This window comes from Myxocyprinus asiaticus, chromosome 42, assembly GCF_019703515.2.
Source record: "Myxocyprinus asiaticus isolate MX2 ecotype Aquarium Trade chromosome 42, UBuf_Myxa_2, whole genome shotgun sequence".
In the NCBI taxonomy this organism is placed as follows: Eukaryota; Metazoa; Chordata; class Actinopteri; order Cypriniformes; family Catostomidae; genus Myxocyprinus; species Myxocyprinus asiaticus.
Window position 1 is genome coordinate 12,708,306 of NC_059385.1, and position 25,158 is coordinate 12,733,463.

The 25,158-nt window shown below is 36.8% G+C and overlaps 1 protein-coding gene across 2 annotated transcripts in view; it reads left to right on the top strand.

Annotated features, from left to right (window-relative positions):
• opcml (opioid binding protein/cell adhesion molecule-like) overlaps positions 1 to 25,158 on the top strand; it is a 241,270-nt gene that overhangs the window by 102,874 nt on the left and 113,238 nt on the right. The window contains exon 2 of one of the 2 annotated variants that reach the window (XM_051683519.1): positions 18,116 to 18,191. In XM_051683519.1, coding sequence (XP_051539479.1) covers positions 18,116 to 18,191 — 76 coding nt within the window. Of the gene's footprint in view, positions 1 to 17,504; positions 18,192 to 25,158 lie in introns of those variants that run through there. The other variant, XM_051683518.1, reaches the window with a different exon arrangement.

Here is a 25,158-nt window from a genome sequence, read left to right on the forward strand (position 1 = left end):
CTGGCAGATCAGAGGAAGGAGGAGGAGCCAAGGAAGGTGTCAAGGGAGGAGCCATGGGAGGCGTCGAGGGGTTGAAGGGAGCCTGCGGAGGCGGGGCCAAGGAATTTGATGTCCTTGGCAGAGGAGGAGGCAGTGGGAGGATGGGCGGGAACAGCAGAGACGAGGAGACTTGGAGACTGGATGGGATTAGTGGCGACTGGAGACTCATGGGACAGATTACTTCAAATCCATCAAGTAATTTAGTAGGGACTGGGCTCAGCTCACCCACAGTGGTGGGAGTATGGGCGGGGCTCCACTCAATGCCCTCAAACTCAACTAGTATGCCCTCTGGGATGGACGTTGGTGCCGGCTCTTGCACCTGGTCAGACTCTGGCTGTTGGTCCGTTGTGGGCAATACTAATAGTTGGCTGGGCTCTGGGTCTGGAGTGGGGCTGGCGTTGTCCTCAGCAGTGCAGACGGTGAAAGGCGAGCCACAGCTTACCAATACCCACTCCACATATTCGGTGAAGTTCCCTTAAGGACCCTCCCCAGGCAACTTGGCCTTAGTCACGATGCTGATGTTGAATTATTATTATTATTATTATTATTAATGGAAATTGTCATCATACACCATCATGTTGTTTCAAACCATATGACTTTCTTCAATACAGCACAATTAAAGAGATCTCAGACAGAATGTTAGCCTTATAGATACACTATATTGCCAAAAGTATTTGCTCATCTGCCTTTAGACACATATGAACTTAAGTGACATCCCATTCTTAATCCATAGGGTTTAATATGACGTCGGCCCAACCTTTGCAGCTATAACAGCTTCAACTCTTCTGGGAAGGCTTTCCACAGGGTTTAGGAGTGTGTTTATGGGAATTTTTGACCATTCTTCCAGAAGCGCATTTGTGAGGTCAGACACTGATGTTGGACAAGAAGGCCTGGCTCGCAGTCTTCGCTCTAATTCATCCCAAAGGTGCTCTATTGGGTTGAGGTCAGGACTCTGTGCAGGCCAGTCAAGTTCTTCCACACCAAACTCGCTAATCCATGTTTTTATGGACCTTGCTTTGTGCACTGGTGCGCAGTAATGTTGGAACAGGAAGGGGCCATCCCCAAACTGTTCCCAAAAAGTTGGGAGCATGGAATTGTCCAAAATCTCTTGGTATGCTGAAGCATTCAGAGTTCCTTTCACTGGAACTAAGGGGCCAAGCCCAGCTCCTGAAAAACAACCCCACACCATAATCCCCCCTCCACCAAACTTCACAGTTGGCACAATGCAGTCAGACAAGTACCGTTCTCCTGGCAACTGCCAAACCCAGACTCGTCCATCAGATTGCCAGATGGAGAAGCATGATTCGTCACTCCAGAGAACGAGTCTCCACTGCTCTAGAGTCCAGTGGCGGCGTGCTTTACACCACTGCATCTGACGCTTTGCATTGCACTTGGTGATGTATGGCTTGGATGCAGATGCTCAGCCATGGAAACCCATTCCATGAAGCTCTCTACGCACTGTTCTTGAGCTAATCTGAAGGCCACATGAACTTTGGAGGTCTGTAGCGATTGACTCTGCAGAAAGTTGGCGACCTCTGCGCACTATGCGCCTCAGCATTCGCTGACCCCGCTCTGTCATTTTACGTGACCTACCACTTCGTGGCTGAGTTGCTGTCATTCCCAATCGCTTCCACTTTGTTATAATACCACTGGCAGTTGACTGTGGAATATTTAGTAGCGAGGAAATTTCACGACTGGACTTGTTGCACAGGTGGCATCCTATCACAGTACCACGCTGGAATTCACTGAGCTCCTGAGAGCGGCCCATTCTTTCACAAATGTTTGTAGAAGCAGTCTGCATGCCTAGGTGCTTCATTTTATACACCTGTGGCCATGGAAGTGATTGGAACACCTGAATTCAATTATTTGGATGGGTGAGCGAATACTTTTGGCAATATAGTGTATCATCTACTGCCACTGCATATTTTTTCCTCCATATTTTAAAAGGAAATGGTGACTGAAACTGTCAGTCTCTAACATTATGTCTAATATCTTTTTTGGGTTCCACAAAATACACAGTCACACAGGTTTGGAACAACATGAGGGAGGGAAAATATGACAGAACATTAATTTATGGTTGAACTATCACTTTAAGGACACTTGTCAGATTTAGATGAATTTGTCAATTAGAAGAGAAATTTGGAAACCAATTTCTAGAAATTATTATGATGAAAAACATGAACAATGTCCCACAGACCGAATTATATGTAATTCTGTATACAACGAAACAAGATCATACTTTATTAATGCCATTTGTCACTATTTCAAAAGTCCTGTCTATTTTTAAAGCCCTGTATGCATTCTTAGATCAGTGTAGTTGCAGTATTTTCATTGTCGAAAAAATTTAGATCATTAATTCTGTACACAAAGGGTAAACTACACCTTATCTCTTTGTTTGAAAGCGTGATAGGCTCATTTAAGTTCAGAGCTTGTTTTCTGTTGTCCATAAGAAAAATGGGCCACATCTGTCAAATGCAGAAATGCTGTGCAGGCGCAGACATACTGTCAGCTCGCGCTCCAGAAGTCAAACACGCGATAAGACATTTACACAAGATTTAGGAACTGATATATTACAACACTGATATAAAAATGTATACTTATAAACTACGGTCATAAGAGCCCAAAGTTACAGAGTCACTATGAAAATTACAATGACACAGACAAGCCCACGTTATCATAATCGCCAAAACTTACTGTGCTGCAATTTTATTCTTGAAATATCCACATGTCTTGGTGTAAAATGAAGGCACTGCATGACAAAACTACTGTTTTTCATGGTGTGGAATGAAGAAATTGTTTATTTGGCACGCTTGCTGCTGCTGCAGTGGTGGACTCGACTCCAGTGACAGAGCACAGCTGTAAAGTTCCGCTGTCGTAAAAGTCCCTTTCAAAAATCTCTCAATAACTTACATATTTATTTACACTTATTAAATTAAAACCAGTAATGCAATGACAGGAACGTCGCCCATTGTAACAAAGTAAAAGTTTTTTTTTCATTAGAAATCTACTTGAATAAGGCGTGCTGAGTAACTCCAGCCAGGTCTTCTAAGCAACCAAATTGGCCTGGTTGCTAGGGAGGGTAGAGTCACATGGGGTAACCCCCTCATGGTCGCAATAATGTTGTTCGTTCTCGGTGGGGCGTGTGATGAGTTGAGCGTAGTTGCCGCGGTAGATGGCGTGAAGCCTCCACACGCGCTATGTCTCCATGGCAACGCGCTCAACAAGCCACGTGATAAGATGCATGGGTTGACGGTCTCAGACGCGGAGGCAACTGGGATTCGTCCTCCGCCACCCGGACTGACGCGAATTACTACGTGACCATGAGGACTTAAAGCACATTGGGAATTGGGCATTCCAAAAAAAAAAAAAAAAAAAAAAAAGAAATCTACTTGAGTAAGTGAAAATTTTTTCTAAAAATGTACTCAAGTAAATGTAACAGATTAAATGTAGTGCATTACTACCCATCTCTGGTTCTTTGGCATTGTTCATATGTCATTTAAGATGTTGCCCATATCAGATACTGGTCTGAACAGCCAACACTACTTAGCTGACCTGCATGCGTAAAACACTCCCTGAGCATGCATATAACAAACCTTGGCATGTTCATCATAATAAGTATAATTAATTAAATTATAATTAATTTTGTAATTAGTCATTATTTTAACATGAAAAGGACACTTGCCTATTTCAGCATGAGATGGAGAAAGAATGTCTTGATGTATAAAGTAATTTTCAACAAAGTCATTTACAGTCGTATAGTGGAATTTAATTATCATCGAAGCTCAAGAATGTAATTGCAGATCTAATTAAGAACGAAACACTCCATAAAAATTGAAGGACAGCAGGATGAAAGACATTACATATATGTAAAGTAAGAAGAATTTCATCTAAAATTATTTCCGATTTTCTGGAATTTACTTGTATTCCCATTTTTATACAGTTGTAGAAATAAAGAAACTGTGTTTTATGAACAAAAGTGATACAAGCAAAGAGCACTGTTAATTAAATCTATCTCTAAATCTTTTCATGCACATATGTATTTTACTATGTGTAATCCAAATAAATTGCTGAAACAAACTGTTGAAGCCTATGATTTTATTTTATTTCCTTAAAAATAAACTGAATGCATTTACTTGAAAAGGTATGACTCGCAATTAAAAGTTGTACGGCATAACAAGCCTATTTATATGCAGTAAATCACACATGTAAATGACAAAGTTTGAGTTAGATTAATGTAAAAATCACAATAAGTCTGACCTTGCTATTCACACTGAAGGCACATTGGGAAAAATCTGATAGGTATCCAATTTATTTCCACATTTAAAAGTGGCTCAGATTGGATTTGAAAAAGTCATATTCACTGCGCTTTTGACAGTTCACACTATAATCCTGTCCAATCTGTATAATAAGAGATCTGTAACCCAAATGAGAAAAAAAAAAATATATATATATATATATATATATATATATATATATATATATATATTCTGTTTTGGGCCACATTCAGCTGCGATGTGAATGTAGCCAATAACTTTTATTTTCACAAATCACTAGTAAAATGGAAGATTATCAGTTCATAAACATATACTTTTTACTCTGTTACCACACAATCTTATTACGTAAAAATAATTTTTACTGTAGCGCATGACTTGCAAGGCAATACTTTTAAAAAAAATGTTTACAGTCCATGAAGCTAATATGGCAGCATCTAAATTGCGTACATCTGGGGCTATATGCACCAGTCGAACAACTGCAATTAAGATGATTGCGAATGTTAACGGATAACTCTTTCCGAGTATTTTAAGGCTCTTTGTTGATGACACCATTTCTTAGATGTAAGGAAGAAGGAAACACAATTGGAAAAGAGATAAAAGCCTGCAATCCCAATCTGATAATCAGTGTCCTTTTATTATCCCCAATAAGGTGCTCAGCCCCCAATAGTGTGTAATTCAGCTTGCTTTTAATGCATCATTTAAATCTTTTCCATCAGTCTTAATGGCTATACTCAGAACATCCTTAATTCCCCACTCCACAATCTATGAAGAAAGGCCCTGAAATACTGTAGTTTGTATACTTGGCCCTAACCAGACACTACATGACAAAACGACATGCAATAAATCATTTGTCTTCTTTGTTCACTGCCTCTGTTTTAACCTGCTGTAACAATGACAAGTCTCCTGGTTTCCTTGGTCTTTGTGCTGGGTTGTCTTATCCTGGCTTCCCTAAATTGCAAGAATATCTCTGCCTATGACCCTTCATTTCAGTCAGAATTTAGGGAGCGAAAATCTTGAAATATTTCCTTTAACCTTGCATAATCAGTAAATAAACTATTTCAAATTCAAACGTGTTCTCTAACGAGACAAGGTCAAATGCAATATAAGCAGTTAACACCCAAGGCATCTTAATTATTGCATTGAAATGTCCTTTTGGGAGTAGTAAGTCAATTCCTTATCATGCAAAACAAAAATTGCTTTGAATCTCCTGCATTAAAATGCACAATATCAGCTCATAATTATGGCTTAATACAATGAGTCCAATTATAGCCAACGAGGACTAATTTGAAAAGTCACCTCAGCAGTTTCAGTAATTATAACACTACAAATACAGAAATTAATTTAAGTTGGTTGCATTTTGTATATTTTGCACTAATTAGACATAATACAGCTTAAAGAGGAAGCGATGTGAAACGTGACTGTGACTATGAGAAATTAAACAGCTAACTGTGTTTTAATTTACATGATTGCTAAACCAGATTTAATCAGACTCTGTTATATGAAAGCTTGACTTGGAAATTAATTGAACAGTTCTTGTGAATTTAAATGGAAAAAAGATGATGCTAACAATCCAGAGCATATGTTATGTCTGTGAAATGTAGATATTTTTTGATACAATGAAAAATTAAAAAAGAGACAGAGAGAGTGAGAGTGAGAGCCCTTCAAATGGCCATTCTGCACTGCATTTGTAAAACATCTCCCAAAGACTGTGTTCATTGACTTTTTATGTTCTCTTGAAATCTTAACAACAGTTTCTCCTTTAGTGTAACTTTTTTATTCTCACACACTAAAATCTCTTGTTCTGCCACACAGGACAATTTTATTTCTTTGGAGTATTTTGAAGTAAACTATACTGATGTGATAACTATGTGATGTAGTACAACTGACTTTGATGGGCTTTTGAATTTGTTAACAAATAAGACATTCAAATTTAATAATTTGCAGATGCTTTATACAAAGCAACTTATAAAGAACCTCGATGTAGACTTCCGAGGGTAAACCAGAGTATTACTGAGCAGACCAGAAATGTGAATGCAGGCAGCTACATGTAGCCAATGGAGCGAGACTTTTATGAGGGGTGTGACACTCTTTTTGGTTGGTTGGCCAAATGTTACACCACTTTTTGGATCATCTAGTGTATGGAGACTGGAAAGAAGGGGAAGAGAGATGGGGGAAGGGATTGAGACATGATTTGAACCACGTCCCATGAACAGAACATTTCATAATCATGTGCACCTCTGTGCCAAATCTCCACCAGTGCAACTGATTTGTAATGCTTCTTGGCCAATAAACAAAACCATAGCTCTAGTTTGCCCTGACCACTGTTTCCATGTTCTTTATATCCGAACTCCCCAGTAACATAACAAAACAAACAAAAAAACAACACTGTGTACTTTAATCTCTGTTAGCTCGGTGAGCTCTGTCCCTCCCTGGTAGTGAGTAACAACAACAAAGGGTAATCCACTGTGAAGACTACAATATTACCATGCTCAATTTCTTTTCGTCATAATATATATTAACCACTGAACATAGGCCTCATTGATGTTGGGGATGGTAGGGATAGTGGGGTCATGTCCCTCCACATTTTGTGTCCAATTTTCCCCCACCACTTTTTGAAAGAATTTCTTATGTTGAAAAGGGGGAAAAAGCACTCAGCAGGGATGTATCTAAAACAGAGGATGTGTTAGTTAGTGTTATAATGAGTGGCAATGAAATCTAAAGTTTTTAATGTGTTGCTGTGTGTTCACTGCATTTTTCAACCATGGCGGATCACTGCAAAAAGAGTATTTTTGTCTTGTTTTCCAGTAAAAATATCTATATAAATTGCTTGCAAAGCAAAATTACATGAGATATGTGGTCTTGTTTTCAAAATCTAACAACATTTAGTGATCTTTATGCCTACAACAAGAAAGAAAAAAAAAATAATAATAAAAAAATAAATAAAAAAATTGTATAAAATTGCAAATGTTTTCTCTGATTTCTCTGAAAACAAGACTTTTTTCTTGTTTTAAGGATGTTTACATATTTTACAGGAAAATTAGACAAAAATAATTAGTAAGATTTTAATTAGTAAGAAAAATAATAAGTAATGTTTTCTCCTGCACACCATTCAATGTGCGATTTAAATGGTTATTTACAGTAACTTGTGTTGTAAATTGTATTTTTTTATTTTATTTAATAATTCCAATTTTATTAATAAATTATTGATCTTCCAGTTTTGACTTTAAAATGAGCAAATTCTATAGTAACCAACCAACCCACCAAAATCAATACATCAGATTGAAAAAATCATGTTACAGTAAAATATTCAAGGAAATATAAAGCAGGCTTATCTGATGGCAAGTTGGCATAAATTTACAAATCCTACCAATGAAAATAATGAATGATATTAATTACTGTATGTAACAACTCAATTAGATGGTAATAAATGTGTTTGAAACCTTTGTAACTGTTTCCTCAATACCTGCTGATTAGTAAATGGAGCACAAATGGCTACATGCCCCAATGGTGCTTCTAAGGAGATTCCTGCTATGCTGACATAACTCTGTGACAGATAATAATTGTGCAGGCCATGAGCCGCTCCCTGTATGAGATTTGTCATCATATCCAGTCCAGTTGCTTCAGGGTCAGGACTCAAATTAATTCCTAACTGACTACAGCAGACTGTGTGAGTGATAGTGCAGGCTGCTATTTTTGAACAATAGAAATGCATGTGTCTGCTTGCTGGATAGATGCAGTGGTGGCAGCAGGTCTTTAAATTACCCTTTAATTTTCTAACCTTTTGTCAAACATAGCTCAGCAGAGTTCATTACTACACTGTAGCTCTTTAGGAGAGGATATCCCTTTAAAACCCATTAAAACATTGAACCATGCTGTTATAAATGTGTTATAACAGGTTTACGATACAGTTATAACACTCTCCATTACAAAAGAGCCCACTAGATTGCTTCTAGTGTTTTGAACAATGGATATTGTGTCTCATGTGGTCTCATTTATAAATTTATGTATATGTGGAAAAGTACTGATAAACAACTTTCCGTCTTTTATTAGTATTACAATACATGGACCAGGTGTGCCAGCAGAAAAAGATTCTTTTTTTTAATTACTTTGGTATTCAAGGCTACAGGTTGCCTGAAATATAAAAGGTTTTCTTTATTTATTTAAATTCTATGTTTATTCTGTGTCTCAATTGGAGCTGCAAATCTCAATTGGGGGAATACTTTGAAAACGCAAAACAAGAAACCATTGTTTTACAGCACACGCTGTTTTGCGGGTGTCTACAACATTTCTCAAAAGAAGAATATTTACATTTCACATTGAAAAATTTAGTAGTTATAAGAAATGAATGAGAAACAAGAGCTCCACAATAAGTTTTTTTTAATTTTTTTTTTATTTGTTTTTTTTTATTATGTTTAAAAACCAGACATACATCACAAAATCTGTGTTATCTGGCTTTTGCCTAAAGGAAACTGCAACTTACCCATGAATGTATTCAAAGAAATTAAACATTCTAGATCAAGTAAAACAAAGAACATGCATCAAACTGTTTGGTAACTACTGTGATTCAGTGATTTTATACTGCTTTGTAATTTGAAATGAGAAAGATATGAGAACAAAAATAAATTAATTCCCAAGGACACAACACTCAGTGTTAGTTTAGCAAAAGTTAGCAGAAGAGAGGAGAACTGCTCAGTTCACTGCAAGGTTAGCAACTCTCCTCTGGGAAAGCACTTGTTTCTGTTCAAACAGATTTTGTAGGCTGAAGATAATGGTGGTGTTGCACATCCTTTAAACATAACCTTGAGTCAGGGACATTGAGGTCAAAGGAATAAGGTTTTAGAAAGGCTCTTTACTGCAGCCTGGCAAGTCAGTCAAATAGCTTCATAATGAATGTCACAAAAATCAGAGCACTGTACATTATTTATTTCCTTTAAGACATTTCACAACATTTCAGTCAGTGCTGTTTTTTTTATTATAAAGATGTCTGAAAAAGTATTATATCATGATTAATTTATTGAACACTTATTTTTCAATATGGTTCCATAAGTAATTTCAGATAAAGCAAGTTTATGAATGATGTTTCATCCCACACAACCTAGTCTCATAGAATGAACGTTACTATAACTTCATTTTTTCAAAATGAGTTTTACATGCCTTGTTCTATGTTTCGCTGCAGTTTTCTGGTGAATTTAACACTAGAGGTGCTACAACAACTGTGCGTTTTATTCACTTTTACACAAATCACAACTACAACTGCTGAATATGATTTTATAATAGGGATGTGCCTGAAGCCGAATACCTTATTTGGAAAGTCACGAATAATGACTTCAAAACGAATAACAAATTAATCAGAATAATATAAAAATATTCGGAAGACTAATCATCCAAAGAGCACAGGTATTAAGTGATATTTTAAATAAATATACCCAAAATTGCAAATCAATGATGAGTCTGTGAAGGCAGTATTGCTACAGTGTAAACCTTATGAATGAAAAAATGCAAGGTGTGGTTTCAAGTTCATCGGATGGCCGTGGCCTTGACTCTGTTTCAGTATCCATTAATTGTGCACATCTCAGAAATCTAATACTTTCAAGAGTAACATTAACTAAGATACTATATCATAAACATTTTCCACTTTTTAAAATGTCTGTTAACACAATAACACCAACTGCTGCACAAAATTCACATGTAAGGATTCATAAACCAACCTGAGAGCGATGTTGAATTCCTGACATGGTGATTTTATAGTGAAGTTAAATTAAGTTAATTGCAAGGTTTAGCCTTTATTCCCAAACAGTTTAAATGCTCCATAGAGGTTTAAATACTTGTAATTCTATTCAGAATATTCCTGCACATGCACAGAGGATTGCAGAGAAAACAATACATGCACATTGTTCCTGCTTTTCTCTCCTAGAAATTTATAGATGCTCACTCTTATTCCACAGCATTTTGCTAATTCTGCACATGTAATTTAACGAAATAATTTTGTCCTCCACATTATGTTAAAATATGTGCACACAAAATAAGCCTCAAGTGTAGCCTGCCATAAAACTTTCTGATTTCTGACATTTACAGTGCTTTCACCTGTTTGTAGGCTTAATAATTTGTTTTCCCTCATTTATTTTAATGTTTGTATTTGTATTTAATATTCTCTGCAAAATGTGTGCTTGACATTTCACAATTGCTGGACACCTTGTGCCTCCAGAATAATATTGTTATACTTGCACACTGCACATAAACTTAAACATATACTTGCACATTGCAGACATAAACCAAAATTCTTTTTCAGCAGATATCAATGTCAAAAATACCAGAAGAAACCAAAGATAAAAACACATTCCACAGTTAATGTAGCCAAAATATCCAGCTTCATCTGGTGAGAAAAAAATATATATATATATATATATATATATATATATATATATATATATATATATATATATATATATATATATATATGTAAATAAAATAATAAAATTATTAAATAACAATAATAATAATAATAATATAGGCCTATCCAAGGCATATTTTATATACAGAAACTATAAATTTACATTTTAGTTACATATTATAATTAGTTTTTGAGACACTTCTGGTTGAAGCCATGCCCACATCCATTTCTATCCAAATACAGAGACAGATACAGATCATTTTGTCATAGTAACAGATACAAATACAGGTAATGACTTCGCTGTACACCGCTATTTTATAAACATTTATTTTCCACACTATTACTCACACACTGCTATGTTGATATCAAAACACTTTTACTCTAACGCATCATTTGAAAAACGCTACATTTTAATGTTTGTTTTACAGACTCACCTACATTTACACACTTATTCCAATGTGATTAGCCTCTGCTGTAGCTCAACTCATAGGGTATTGGACATTTAAGTCTGAAGTATACGGTTCGAGCCCAGCCAAATATGCAAGCTGACACATAAGACATAAGTGTCATTGAAGCGACACAAAATTACGTGGCTGTTTCTGAACATGTGCTTTTCATTTCACATTTTGTATTTGGACACTATCAGTCAGATTTTGATGTTAGTTTAGGTTAGTTTAGAATGCCTGTTTTGTATCTACCTCTCATTTGCTTTTTTTTTAGAACAATATTGTTTAGGTTTAGGTTAAAGTTTTAGGTTAGGTAGGTGTGTTTTACTCATGAAAACACCTAATATTCATCTTAAAAACTTTGTCTGATTGCGACACCACTCACTTTTGATGGAGCGCATGGTGAGTTATGTGTGGATGCCGCGGTGGATGGCGTAAATCCTCCACAAGCACTATGTCTCCGCGGTAACGCACTCAACAAGCCACATGATAAGATACGTGGGTTGATGGTCTCAGGTGCGGAGGCAACTGAGATTCGTCCTCCGCCACTCGGATTGAGGCTAGTCACTATGCCACCACGAGGACTTAGAGTGCATTGGGAATTGGGCATTTCAAATTGGGGAGAAAAAGGGGAGAAGAAAAAAAAAACCAGGTAATTCATCCAAATTTTATTCACCCTCAAGTCATAGCAAACACATATGACTGTGTTTATTTGGTGGAACCCAAAATAATATATTTATCAGAATGTTCAAGCTGCTTTTTATGATACAATGAAAGTGAATGGGGACTAGGGACAACTGTGGTCACCATTCACTTTCATTGTATGGAAAAGAGCATCTTAGACACTCTGCAAAATTTTGGGGTGATCTATCCATGTATGTATTTGTATCTGGCAAGTTTATTGTATTTCTGTTTTGTTCTGTATTTTACCATGTGATGGTTGTGAGTCTAGAGAAGATCTGAATATTACACTTTTCCAAATGGTGGCAGCCAAATAGACTTGTGGAGTGTGACGAGCATACATTGTGCACTTTGGTATCAAGAAGTTCAGATTCAGTCTTGGTTGCATGTCTGAGATATTGTGGCACTAATGAAATGATTTTGAGAGCTTTACAACTGTTTTAGCCCTAAAAGATCAGATGGGAGATTATTCTCTAGCCTGAAATTTTCAGAGGGATTATTGGATGATTGTTTACATGGAAGAAAATGCCATGTAAAGATTATATTCTACTGTTCCCACTGTATTATTACAGGTTCAATTTTTACCAATTCAGACTTCACCACTTGACCTTTGTTAGTCTTCTGGTTTGCTGTTACTCAACAAATAACTTTCATTAAAGGCATTCTTAACATTTAATTAACTGGTTGGTGCACCAATGGCTAAATTGTTGTGCTTAGAATTAATAAATAATAGAGCACATAACTGCTAGTGTTGTTTTAGAGAAATCTGAACAAATATTGTAAAACTAGGTTTGCAGTTTTCTGCAACAGCTGTTCAGATCACTATTTGCATTCATTAGGTCTAGTTTAAAAAGCATATTAAAAAACAACTTTTTCTCTGCTGATCCTGGGACAAGTCATAAGTTCAGTTAAGGCACAATAATAATTTCATGATTTCAGTGAGACACACACATGAACATGTGCGCACACACAAGATAAGTTAATAAGTCACTTACATTTCCCTTTTTTATCAGGTCTACATTTGACAAATTGATTATGTGAAACTTTAGACACCGTGGCGACAGGGGCATTGAATATCAGGTGACAGCAGGAAAGTGAGCGTGCATGAAAAGTTTTGAGTGACTCTAAATGCCAACCAGAGATTGAGAGTCAGATATTTCGATATTAACAACTCAGCCGTCTCCCTCTAAATAATCTGCATAACCATTCGGAATGATAATTGACATTTTCAACAAATCTGGTGCTTCCCTCAAACTGAGTGATTTCAGCTCTCACATGCATATCATTCATGCATATAGCTGAATTCATTTGATTTCGAAGGAATGGCTAAACTGCAGTAACATTTTGATTGAAAGCTCAAGTAAAATGCATTTACCTTGAAGACTGTGGCACCCTCTGCTACACGGTAACCGACTCTAGTAGGATCGCAAAGACTGCAGTTGCATGAGATATAGTTGTAGAAATGCTATGCTAATGTATAGATTTTCTGTCCCAAAGTGCTTTTGGCCTTAAGGTTAAATTTGGACATTTGCAGTGCACAGTATTTTGCCATATGATAAGAAATTAAGAGATAATGAGCAAGATATGACATGCCAGAGTGCATTTAGTCTAGAGTTGTCATTCCACACTAATATAGTTTGAAATAGTTCCATTCATATAAATCTCAGCTGATACTACCAACAGAATGGCTTAAACAGGCAATATGAGTTATGCTTGCGAGATCTGTGGTATAGTTTTTACTATCTTTATTGATTTTTTGTAGTTAAAAGACTATGAATAGAATCTACTAATTAAAGTCACTCAAGGCTGTGCTTTACAATGATTTAGAGTGCCTAAAACTTCCTTAAAAATTCCCTGTAACGCTAAGGCTCAAGACAACAAATTGTAAGCCTATTTCTAAGATTAACACATTTCAATTTCATAACAAATTTCCATCAAACTGAATTGCGTAATCTTTAATTTATTATCTAAGTTTTTTTTATTATTTAATTTAGTTTTGTTAAAGAAGACTTCATTTACTTTTGTTTTTAATTCAAATAATGTGTATTTGAGAGCAGCTGTATGAAAAAATACATTGAGGTTCAATATATAGTTAAATGTATTAATGTATTAATAAAAATGGTTGGAATATACAATTCTTCCACAATTTAATGTAGCAACTTGGTGTATTAATGTAGTATGTGTGGTTACAGGTGTGCATTTTTTTTTTTTTTTTTTTGGCATTTAACAACAGCATCAGAGTTTTAGAAACAAGGGTTTGTGCCTTGTATTGCTGGGTTAGTGGGCATTTTGAAATGGAGGGAGGAAAGGAGTGAAGTATTGAATAGGCAGATGGATAGCTGGATACACAGAGGTGGATAGGTAATTCTTGATAATTGCATCTTCTGCAAGTAACAGAACTACAGCAGAAGAAAGACAAGATTTGATCAAAAGTGACTGCAGCTATATCACAGCACCCCACATGACCCATTTATACCATATCTGTCAGAGCTTCAGTACTCTCAGTCAGTGGCTTCATATGCATTAGTTCATGTATTAGAGGCTCTGCCTTTCTGTTTTCATTCCTTCACGGTGATCTTTGTGTCTGTTTATATTAGTGCTGTTCACTGAGCAGAAGGATCTGCTTGCTGAGATCAGGCTGGCTCTTTCATTGTGTAGAAAATCATCGCTGAGCATGTCTATTGAAGAGCTTTCATACAGTAGGTCAAAGCATACGTTATTTGATTATCTCTGGTCATGGGTACAAACTGCATCCTGGTGATCCATATCTGAGCATTAATTTACTTGCTGAGCCATTGTAACACACTAACTAGGAGAACAGGGTGTAAGATCATCAATAATTCAACATACTGTATGCAACGATAGATCCATATCCTAGATGTGACCTCGTCTATTCACAACAAAACACTGAAATAAAACATTATTTCATCCTCCCACCAAGATGTTCTGCATTCATCTAGAGCTATAAGACAGAACTCAACTGAGCTTCCTCCATGAAAAACAAAAACAAATAAAGATAATTGGCACTACTGAGATGGTTAAATTCTCTAAAGGATTCTCCACTTTTTTATTTTATTTATTTCTTTATTTTTTTTAAATCAATCTGTGGGGAATTAAGGATCAGTAAACTTCTGTTTTCCTCCTGAATTATTATCAAATCAAGGGTATCGTTTAACACCTTCACTGAGGTGTAGATTCACAATACTAATTAGCAAAACTGATCTGTAATTTGCTTAGGTCAGCTGGGTTTTTAATTAAATAGCAGTTAAATCAAATCAGCATCTCAAGGACCAGGTAGCATCACAGGAAGATGTATATGTTTTAATAAAATTTTATCTCATGCCATACTTCAACTTGGCCTGTTCATCATCATCATCATTATCATCATCATCATCATTTTTAAAGTAACAATCTCTGACAATCTATTTAAGGAAAGAACCCTATTCTGCCAATAAACCGTGAAACCCTTTCTGCTCTCATTGTATTCCCTGTAATGTATATCTACCTTGCATGTAAACATATTGCCTCGCTGCTTTTATAATATTATGTTAGTTTTAGATCAGTTAAAGGCTTTATGAACATAAGAATGATCATTTTTAATAGTCAATATGAGAAATTACACATATTTGGGTACTTGGATGAATAACATTATTGCTGTCTGCTAATCATGGATGAAAAAGTGTGATGGAAATATGCAAATAAGGAAAAATACTCCCACTTTAATGACTGAATGTTGCTGAATGGATGGTGTTTTTCACAAGTCTGATTGCACAATCACATATTAACATGCCACTGATTTTCTATCCAAGAACACACAATAACTGGTTTAATGCCGTATATGGTAATATTACTGGGCCTCATATTCCAGTGTTTATTATTATATGATGATATATATATATATATATATATATATATATATATATATATATATATATATATATATATATATATATATATATACACACACACACACACACTGATCAGCCACAACATTAGAACCACCTGCCTAATATTGTGTAGGTCCCCCTCGTGCCACCAAAACTGTGCCAACCCGCAACTCAGAATAGCATTCTGAGATGCTATTCTTCTCACCATAATTGTACAGTGGTTATCTGAGTTACCATAGTCTTTGTCACACTGAAAACCCTGATAAGTTGACTTTACTCAATTGACTGAGTAAACTCGTTCCCCCAATTGAATTGAGTAGTGTCATCTGCAGAACTTGTGTAATTAATTTCACTGAACTAGGTATTCATATAGAATTAACTTAACTATTTAAGTAAAGGTAACTAGATGCAATTAGACTAAACTCAAATGTCCTATTTATATGTTGTTGTTTCTACTTAATAAATTTAGTTGAAATGACAAATTTAGATGGAGTATTCCCCATAGCCTCAATTTTGTACTCACCGTTTGAGTTATCAAGACCTAAAATCTTAAGTACATGGATTTTAAAGTTAAATAAGTTCAAGGAACATAGATATTTAAGTTATGAGCCCAGAACTTGACATTTCAAGTAATGTTTAATTAAGACAACTAGATTTTTCCACTAATGACAGCATTAGGGTTTACAGTGCAGTTCAAACCAGTCTGGCCATTCTCTGATGACCTCTCTCATCAACAAGGCATTTCCATCTGCAGAACTGCCGCTCACTGAATGTTTTTTGTTTTTGGCACCATTCAGAGTAATTTCTAGAGACTGTTGTGCGTTAAAATCCCAGGAGATCAGCAGTTACAGAAATACTCAAACCAGCCCATCTGGCACCAACAATCATGCTACGGTCCAAATCACTGAGATCACATTTTTTCCACATTCTGATGGTTGATGTGAACATTAACTGAAGCTCCTGACCCGTATCTGCATGATTTTATGCACTGCACTGCTGCCATACAATTGGCTGAATAGATAATAGCATGGATGGTTGTTGGTGCCATACGGGCTGGTTTGAGTATTTCTGTAACTGCTGATCTATGCATATACAGACTGTATGTAAGTTTGAACAAACACACTAGGATTGTTGGTTCTAAATTATTTTATATCAAAAGTTTGATTGATTTATCTAATAAAATGCTGCTTAACTGTTATTTTTATTTTTATTTTTTTTAATTTATTTTTTTTTTTTGCTATATGTTTCACATTAATAGGTATTTTTATCTGACACTCCAGGATCTGGATAATTAAGGTCTTTGATCATATAATCTAATTCACTTGTAGTTTGCTGTTGTTTTAAATTAAAAAGGAGTTTGTATTAATACACCTTGTTTGCATACTTTACTGTGAGTCAAAATATCTAATTATTTAAAGTATATTGAATACTTTATATTTTATTAAAATGTATTGCCATTGACAAAACAAGCATTGTTGTAAATATCAATTGAGTTGCATTTTTGACCCATTCTAGGCTGTATTTCTTGATGATAATGGCCCACCTTGTATTGTTGCTTAAAATCATCATTATAATAATAGCCACGTTGTCCGCAGTAAATTCAGAATTTGTTTGTGTACAGTAGCCTAAGTGCAAAAGCATACCAATAAATATTGTCCCATTCCCTGTATTGACCTCGTGCGTGATGTGTCTTCTCCGCATGCGTTCACCCTGAGTTCAGCTCTAGTTAAGAGGATGCAGGAACTGATGGGCAGTCAGTTTCTTCACCTATCCGAGCGCGAGAACACCACCGACCGCGCGCTGAGCGCGTTCACTCTCTTTCCCGGTGTATTTCTGCTTCTATCCTCACAACTCCGTTTCAGCACCACTGGAGCTGTTCACCCGCGGAGCATTCTATCAGTTTGTTGATCCTATTAAAGTGAATTTGGAAAAGACGAAGCTCAGAACGAGGCTGAAGCATCTTTAAGAGCGCGTAGCCTACATCTCTCTTAGCGCGTTAACAACAAATGTGCTGCCTCAGAATACTCACTATATCACTACATCGCCTCAGTGGTTCTAAAAACGCTTAAAAAACGTCTCGCCTGAATGCCGAAAACTTTCCAGGAATATTTAGGAGCATTTGAGGGGATTTTCGTTTCATTTTCTTTCAGTAATACCCACTGAGTGAAAGTAATACTTTTGGAGCTATTTAAAGGCGGAATACAGAGTGAACGCTGCGATCTGCGGGGGATTCAGATTTACAGTCCCTCTGTTTACACGGTCCTTCTTTGCAGACGGTTCAGTTTGGAAGTTTCTGAGTTTCCTGACGGAAGAAAATGGGCATAACTGGCTATTTTGTGCTGCCGTGGAAATGTCTGGTTGTTGTGGCTCTAAGACTGCTGTTCCTTGTACCCGCAGGAGTGCCAGTGAGAAGCGGAGACTCGTATTTAAAGGACAACATCACTGTCAGACAGGGAGACAGTGCCGTCTTGAAGTAAGTCAATGATTATATTATTTATATTGTGAAAAGTGTATGTGAGTTTCCCGTCGCGCGCAGTGTTACATAACGCCTTTGAACAGTCGTTTGCTGAGACCAAGGGCTCTACATTTGTATTGATATGTGCTTAAGAAGTGTAATTTCCCCCACTTTTCATTAGCTTAGTATATTTCGAATTTTTATTTATTTATTTATTTTTTTTTTTTTTTTTGAAGGACGCTAATAATTGTTTATGTGCTAGTCTTTCATTTTTATTGAAACTGAAATATTGTTATTACAGCTAATTTTTCTGCTGGAGTTGTTATGGGAATTCATAGTGTGATGTGATCTGTCTGGTAATGCAATCAGCATGCAGTCTGGTCTATGTCATCAGCTTTGGTGGCCTATTTAGATGAATAAGTAGTTCACCAACAAATCATATTTCAGTTTGACTCAATTCTCCATCTTTCGCACTGTCTCTCTCTCTCCTCCTCTATCTTGCTCTTCTCTGTTTTGCAATTCCCCCTCCTTTTCTGTCTCAGTGTCTCTCTTTCTCTCCCTCTCTCTCATACGCACACAAACACACACGCAATCCTGGGTGCACGCGCGCCCACATGCACACAGTAGTGGTTCCTGGCATAGGCGATATAGGCAGGCAACGCTCTCTGGGGCGGTACGACAGGGCACCTGCCAGGCTGCCTCCGCACAAAGCTCGCAAAATCGCGATGGGAGAAAGGTGCCCCGAATTGTGCCGCTCCGCCCTTGGCTCGCAATTTCGCGATGGGAGAAGGGTGCCCCAAATTGTGCCACCCCGCCCCCGCACAGAGCTCCCAAGATCGGGATGGGAGATAGCTGCCCCAAATCGTGCCACCCTGCCTCCGCACAGCTTGCAAGATCGCGAGAAAGGTGCCCCGACAGGCTACTCAGCCTTAAAGGCTCTATATGGTTAGAATTATGGATGTTCATAATATATTCTTATATTACGAACAAATATAAGATAACCATGATAAACAGTAGGCCTATAGGTAGGCTACACCATGATACATGATCTTCTTAGTGGTCTTGCAATAATTAATATCAACCATGTGATTGCTGGGCAGATATGACGAAGTCATTGATGATTTTGCATCAATGAAAACTAGAAGGGGAGGGTTACATTTTAAATTAGGGGTTAGGTGTAATAGCAAAGAGTAGCAGCAATTTGTAAGAATTCTGCCATATACTTTATTTATTGACTCTATAATTTAACTGTGCAGTTTAAGTTATGTACTTTATATACTGTATAATGTCAATGTTAACATAATGTTCCATTTATATATATATATATATATATATATATATATATATATATATATATATATATATATATATATATATATATATATATATAAGGGGCGTTAAGGGTGGGGTGCCACGTCCGATCTTGCCTAGGGCACCAAGTAAGCCAGAACTGCCACTGCATGCACTTACAGTAGCATCATTGTTTCTGACTTTAGCTCTGATGGCTATACTATGAAGTTTGATAAATGTGGGGAAACAGACAATCTTTTTTCCTGCCGAGGGAAACAGCAGACTATGCCTCTTCCATTTTTGCTTTTGCCCTGAGTATGGTACAATACGCAGTAGGGGACGTTTTGTACAACACTAGACAGTGGCCTGTGGTTGTCTCTTTTGACACTTGGCTCAAGAACCCCTTTCCAAAAGAATGTGTCATTTTGTCTGGAACAAAGCTGCACAACACCACTTCTGGTGACAGCAACAGTGACGTGGGTCTTTATACTGTAGATCCTTTCAGAGGACTTTGATGCATGCATAAACCTCCTTTGAATAAGGAGACATTCATGTGCAGACTGTCCCTTGTTTTTTTTGTTTTTTTTTGTGTTTTTTTTTTCCACAAAATGTGATAAAATCACTACTAACCTTTTCTATGTAAAGTTATGTCCAATTTTACAACTTTATTGCCATTACGATGTAAAGCCATAAACCCCACAAAAAAACGTAAAATGACCATAAAAATGACTATTTATACAACTTTACAGCCCAAATAATATATGAGTTTTAACAGAAGAATTAATGTATGTGCAGTTATAAAATTCTAAGCTTCACATTTCTGTCTATAAACCCTCCAAAAAGAGGTCGCTTTTACTTCTGTTGTAAGCGCCTCACTTTTCTTTTTTTTTTCATTGAAAATGTTTTTTTGTTTTTGTGGTATTTAACATTATGCCACAAATGATATTGATTGAGCTTAACTTGTATTGAACCTGGACTATTCCTTTAAGTACTGTACTTTTGCAAATGTTCACAGGTTCTAGATAGATTGATCTATTGATCAATTTAGTATGAATCACTTTGAATTAGTGGTCGACTGATATATCGTCAAGGCCGATATTTCGGCCAATATTCAGACTTTTTTAATTATCGACATTGGCCAATACATTTTCCTGTTTGGCCGATTTGTTTCTTGAGAGCGTTGAAAATCACCTGCTTGCTTGTGAAGTGAGACATGTAAACGACAAGTCACACTTTGTTTTGTTTTTATGTGCAATTATGTTACAACAATAATAGAATAGTGCGCAACACAGTGTTATTTAAACGGTCAACATAAATGAGGCAGACGCGTTTGAGCTCATAATGTTAAAGTGCTTGTCTGTTTCATTCACCCTGTTTCTCCTCAACAGTTCCCTATAACTTTTAACTGACTTGTCTAATGATAAAAAGGCAAATATCAATAAAACTAATATTATATACAATCTGCAAATATGCGCATATCTCATTTAAACAGATGTAATAAACAAACCTCACAAAACTTGAGCAGATCCAGCATCTTGTGGAGCACTCATGTATTTGCCTCTAAAGGACATATTCTATCAGCCTCTCCTCAGCAGTTCCCTGTCACTTTTAGCTTTGTTTTCTAATGATAAAAGGCAAATATTAATAAAACCTATATTATATAACATTTGCAAATATGCAGATATCTCGTTTAAACAGATGTCATTTATGAACCTCATGAATATTCAACATTTTCTTCCCGTCGAGCACTCATCTAACATCTTCCTCTGAAGTGCATATTCTATCAGCTAGAATCAAAACTTCAGGATCAGGATCAAAGGTTCCTCTGATTCACAAATCATGCCGGTCACTCTGTGACAATCCAAGCAGGCGATCCAGGCAGTTTAAACTGTCAGGAGATTGCTGCTCACGCTGGATCCACATGAGCACAAAGGAGCAGACTGGCCATAGGGAGCACCGGGTATTTTCCCGGTGGGCCGCTGGGTAATTTGGGCCGGCCCAGTGCTGGGCAAGTACCGGCCCGTCTTACAGGCGATATAGGCAGACGCCCTGGGCTCCAACATGCCCATGCGGACCTCTTAACAACGCGAAAAGTTATTAAACTCTGCAAGACAAGCCAACACAATTGCTTTTATTTTGAAATAATGTCATGGCTGGCTTTTATTTTGAATCACACATCGGAGCGCATATCGGTATATACACATCAACTATGTACCTCGCGTGGACCTCATAATTTGACATACAAATCACAATAATGGTGACAACCAAAAACAACATATTAAACATAAGATGAGCTCTGAATAATCACTAAATGACAAATAACTGCAAGTTACAACAAATACAATAACAGCAGCATAAATAAAATCTGCAAACAGTAAAGCTATGAGCAGTACATAGTCATTTGCATAATTTATTCATACCGCAAAGCATTTCTGGGAGCTGAAGTGCAGCTTGCTGAACAGTGCTCACCCCTATAAATATGCAGAAAATAAGCCATGAAAAATATTATTTTGTGGCTATTTCAGTCTTTGAGGCTTACTTTGTTTAAAGGATAGCAGAAACAGCTCTTGTCAAAGTATAGGGCTTTTCACTTTTTCTCAAGAATAATCTGGGGAAGGAATTAAAACACTGCATGTATAAAGACGCAACAAACTCACATAGAGGGAAAATATGAGCAATTCATCTTCAAAAATATCTGCAAAGCTCTACACTTCAAGAGGTATGTTTATTTATTTATTTTACATATATTTATATTTGTATATTTATATATGTACATATTCTGGCCAAATTCGTTTTCACTGATATTTTAAAATAAACATTTACATCTTGTATAGCTATAAATACATACATAATATATTATTATTATACTTGTTGTTTCCACAACCTTATATTTACTAAGACAATAGTTTATTTGCACTTCTAAAAAAAATTGAAAAGTGATTAAGATCTTTAAAAAATTTGAAGAAATGCTGACTTAAAATACACACTTTCCCTTGTACATTCATGTACATTTTAAACTAACATCTGTATGTTGGAAAAAAAAAGTTTTCAGACATGTTATTTGTCTGATCTATAAAGTACTTAATTTTAGTGCTTTCTCTAAAAAATCCACTCATCACATTTACAGTGGTTTTATGTTAAACAAAATTATGAAAATTTTTGCACTGGTTGGGCCCGTTGTCATGACTAGCAGTCAATAGAAATGTATTATTTTTTTTTTTTTTCCCAACACAAAAATGTGAAATTGAGCCGGAAAATTAAAACAATGAGCCGGTGTGTTATGGTGTGGTGTGTTGGGGGCCAGGTTTGGTGGGCCGAGTTTGGTGGGCCGCTCTGGGCCAGAAAGTCCAGGGCCACTTTTTAGTCCCAGTCCACCCCTACAAGCGCGTGAGTGCAACTTCACAGTAAAAGCGCTTCACGTGTGCTATAAATAAATGCCTTATTCACTAGGCACTGTATGTACAATTGGTTTGATTCGATATTTTTTGAGTAAATGCAATTGTGGACATGCCATCCATGGTTGCTGGACTACTGTGTGTACTGTTATTTCCTTCTTCCTAATATATTAACAATTTATTCATGAGCAAATAAATGACTAAAATTTGATGACTAAACAGAAATCAAATGAAACTGCAATCTACCATTTCAAATACAATATTTTTTTTTAGATTCTTTTTTACAAAGTTAAAGTTTTGTGTGAAAGGAAATATATTGAGAAAATATAGTGCTAAAGAAGAGTTTATTTATTTTTTTATTATTTATTTTTTTATTTTTAGCAATTTTATGTTTAGTATTTTCTATATTAAATTGTGTAATATATCAGCATTGTATCGGCCTGTTGGCCACCCTGCACTCTGGATATCCGCATCGGCCATTAAAAAACCCATATCGGATGACCACTTCTTTGAATGACCGAGTAGAAGTTTTTGATAAGGAGTTTTGGTGACTATTACTATTACACAGATGATAAGAGATCTACACATTGCAAAAAATCCAACAAATCAGCATGAATGAAGATAGTAGAATGAATGCTGCAAGTCTTGACTTTTGACTTTCTGATCTTAGATCAATGAACTCTGTTTGTTAGACTCATTTCACACAGACACAAGAGAATCTCTGGACCTCATTTCTCAGTCTTTTTCCACTTGAAGTCCTTTCACTTGAGAATTAAATCTGTCATACCATCTGTCAACTCAGAGTGCTGCTTTTCCCCTCCTTCTCTCTTAATTTAGCCGTTCAAATGGACTTTGATTTTCTCAATCATTAATGTGGCACAGTATGGTCCTTCCACTTTTGATTATACATAATCAGAATCAGAATGAGCTTTATTGCCAAGAATCAGGGGCAGCGCAAGCAAATTTTGATTGTTGGTGCTGAAGAGGTGCTAAATCATTGACAGGGGGAGCTGAGCTTTGGTCACTAAATATGTGCAAAACCCTGTCACGGTCCTGTCATTCTGTCAGTCTAGGTTTTTGTCTGACAGGACCGTGTCATTATTGTTCCATTTCTTGTCTTGTGTTTCGTTGTCTGTCTTTATGTGAGCGAATGGTTTTGGTTGTATTCCCTGCCGTGCACTCTTCGGTCCGTCTTGTTTCATGTCGGGAGCACAGTGTCTGTATCCTGACTTCCTGTCTAGTTCGGCTTCAATCTGTGTCGGAATCCAGACACGCATGCTCCATGTCTGTCTGTTATTAACGTGGGTGCATCGCACTTATATCATCTTGGCAGCATGCATTTGCGTCAGTAGTTTGTCTGGCTCTCATGAACGCGGGTGCGCCTCGCGTTGCGCGCCTGGGTCGCGAGCTGTCTTCATGTTGAGATTCGGTCACTTCGGTCTAAGGTGTCGGGTGTGTATGTGTGTGGCCGAACTCTTGCACAAGTGTCCTGTCTTGTTTTTGTCGCCTGTAGTGTGCATCACATGGTGTTTGCCTCGTGATGTACGCTCAGGTTTCGTTTAGTGTAAGAATGCGTGGCATCGCTTTGTTTGGCATTGCTATGCATTCTCACATCTTGTTTGTCGGTTGGCATGGGCGTATATTGCCTTATTGTCTTGGCGATGTGCACTCATGCCATTCAGGTGTTTTGTTGTCTTGTGAGAGCATGTGGCTTTGTTTTGTTTCTGTATCGCTGCATGTCTCTCTGTCTTACGTCATACCCCACCTCCTTGTTTGCTTATTATTAGTTAATTTGCCTCACCTGTCCCCTGTTAACCTGTTTGATTTCTCTCCCTATTTAAGTCAACTCGTGTTTACTGTCCAGTGCCTGTTCTTTTGTTTCCAGTCTTGTTTGTTCAGTTGGTGTTGGCCTCATGTTCAGTCGATCTAGTTCATTTCTTAACAGTCTGGTTTCCCATCCCTGTTTGGTCCAGTCAGTTTTGGTCCCTGTTTCGTCTGCCCCCGCCCATCTTTAGTTAGCTCTGCCCTGGACTTGTTTGTTTTCTCTCTTGTGGGAGTTTCAGTTTGTTATTTTATTTATTTTTGTATATAAATAAATTCCTTTTTTCACTCTGCGTTTTGGTCCTGAGCCTCATTCTCTGCATTCGTGACAAACCCGGCATGGCCAAGCAATTTTATTAATATCAGTTTGCACGTGATGACAACAGAAGTGAAATCTTTATGCTGCAGCCTCAATAAAACAGGCAACACACTTTCAGGGTTGTTTTCAGCTTTTTACAGTACAGGTACAGCAAAACTGT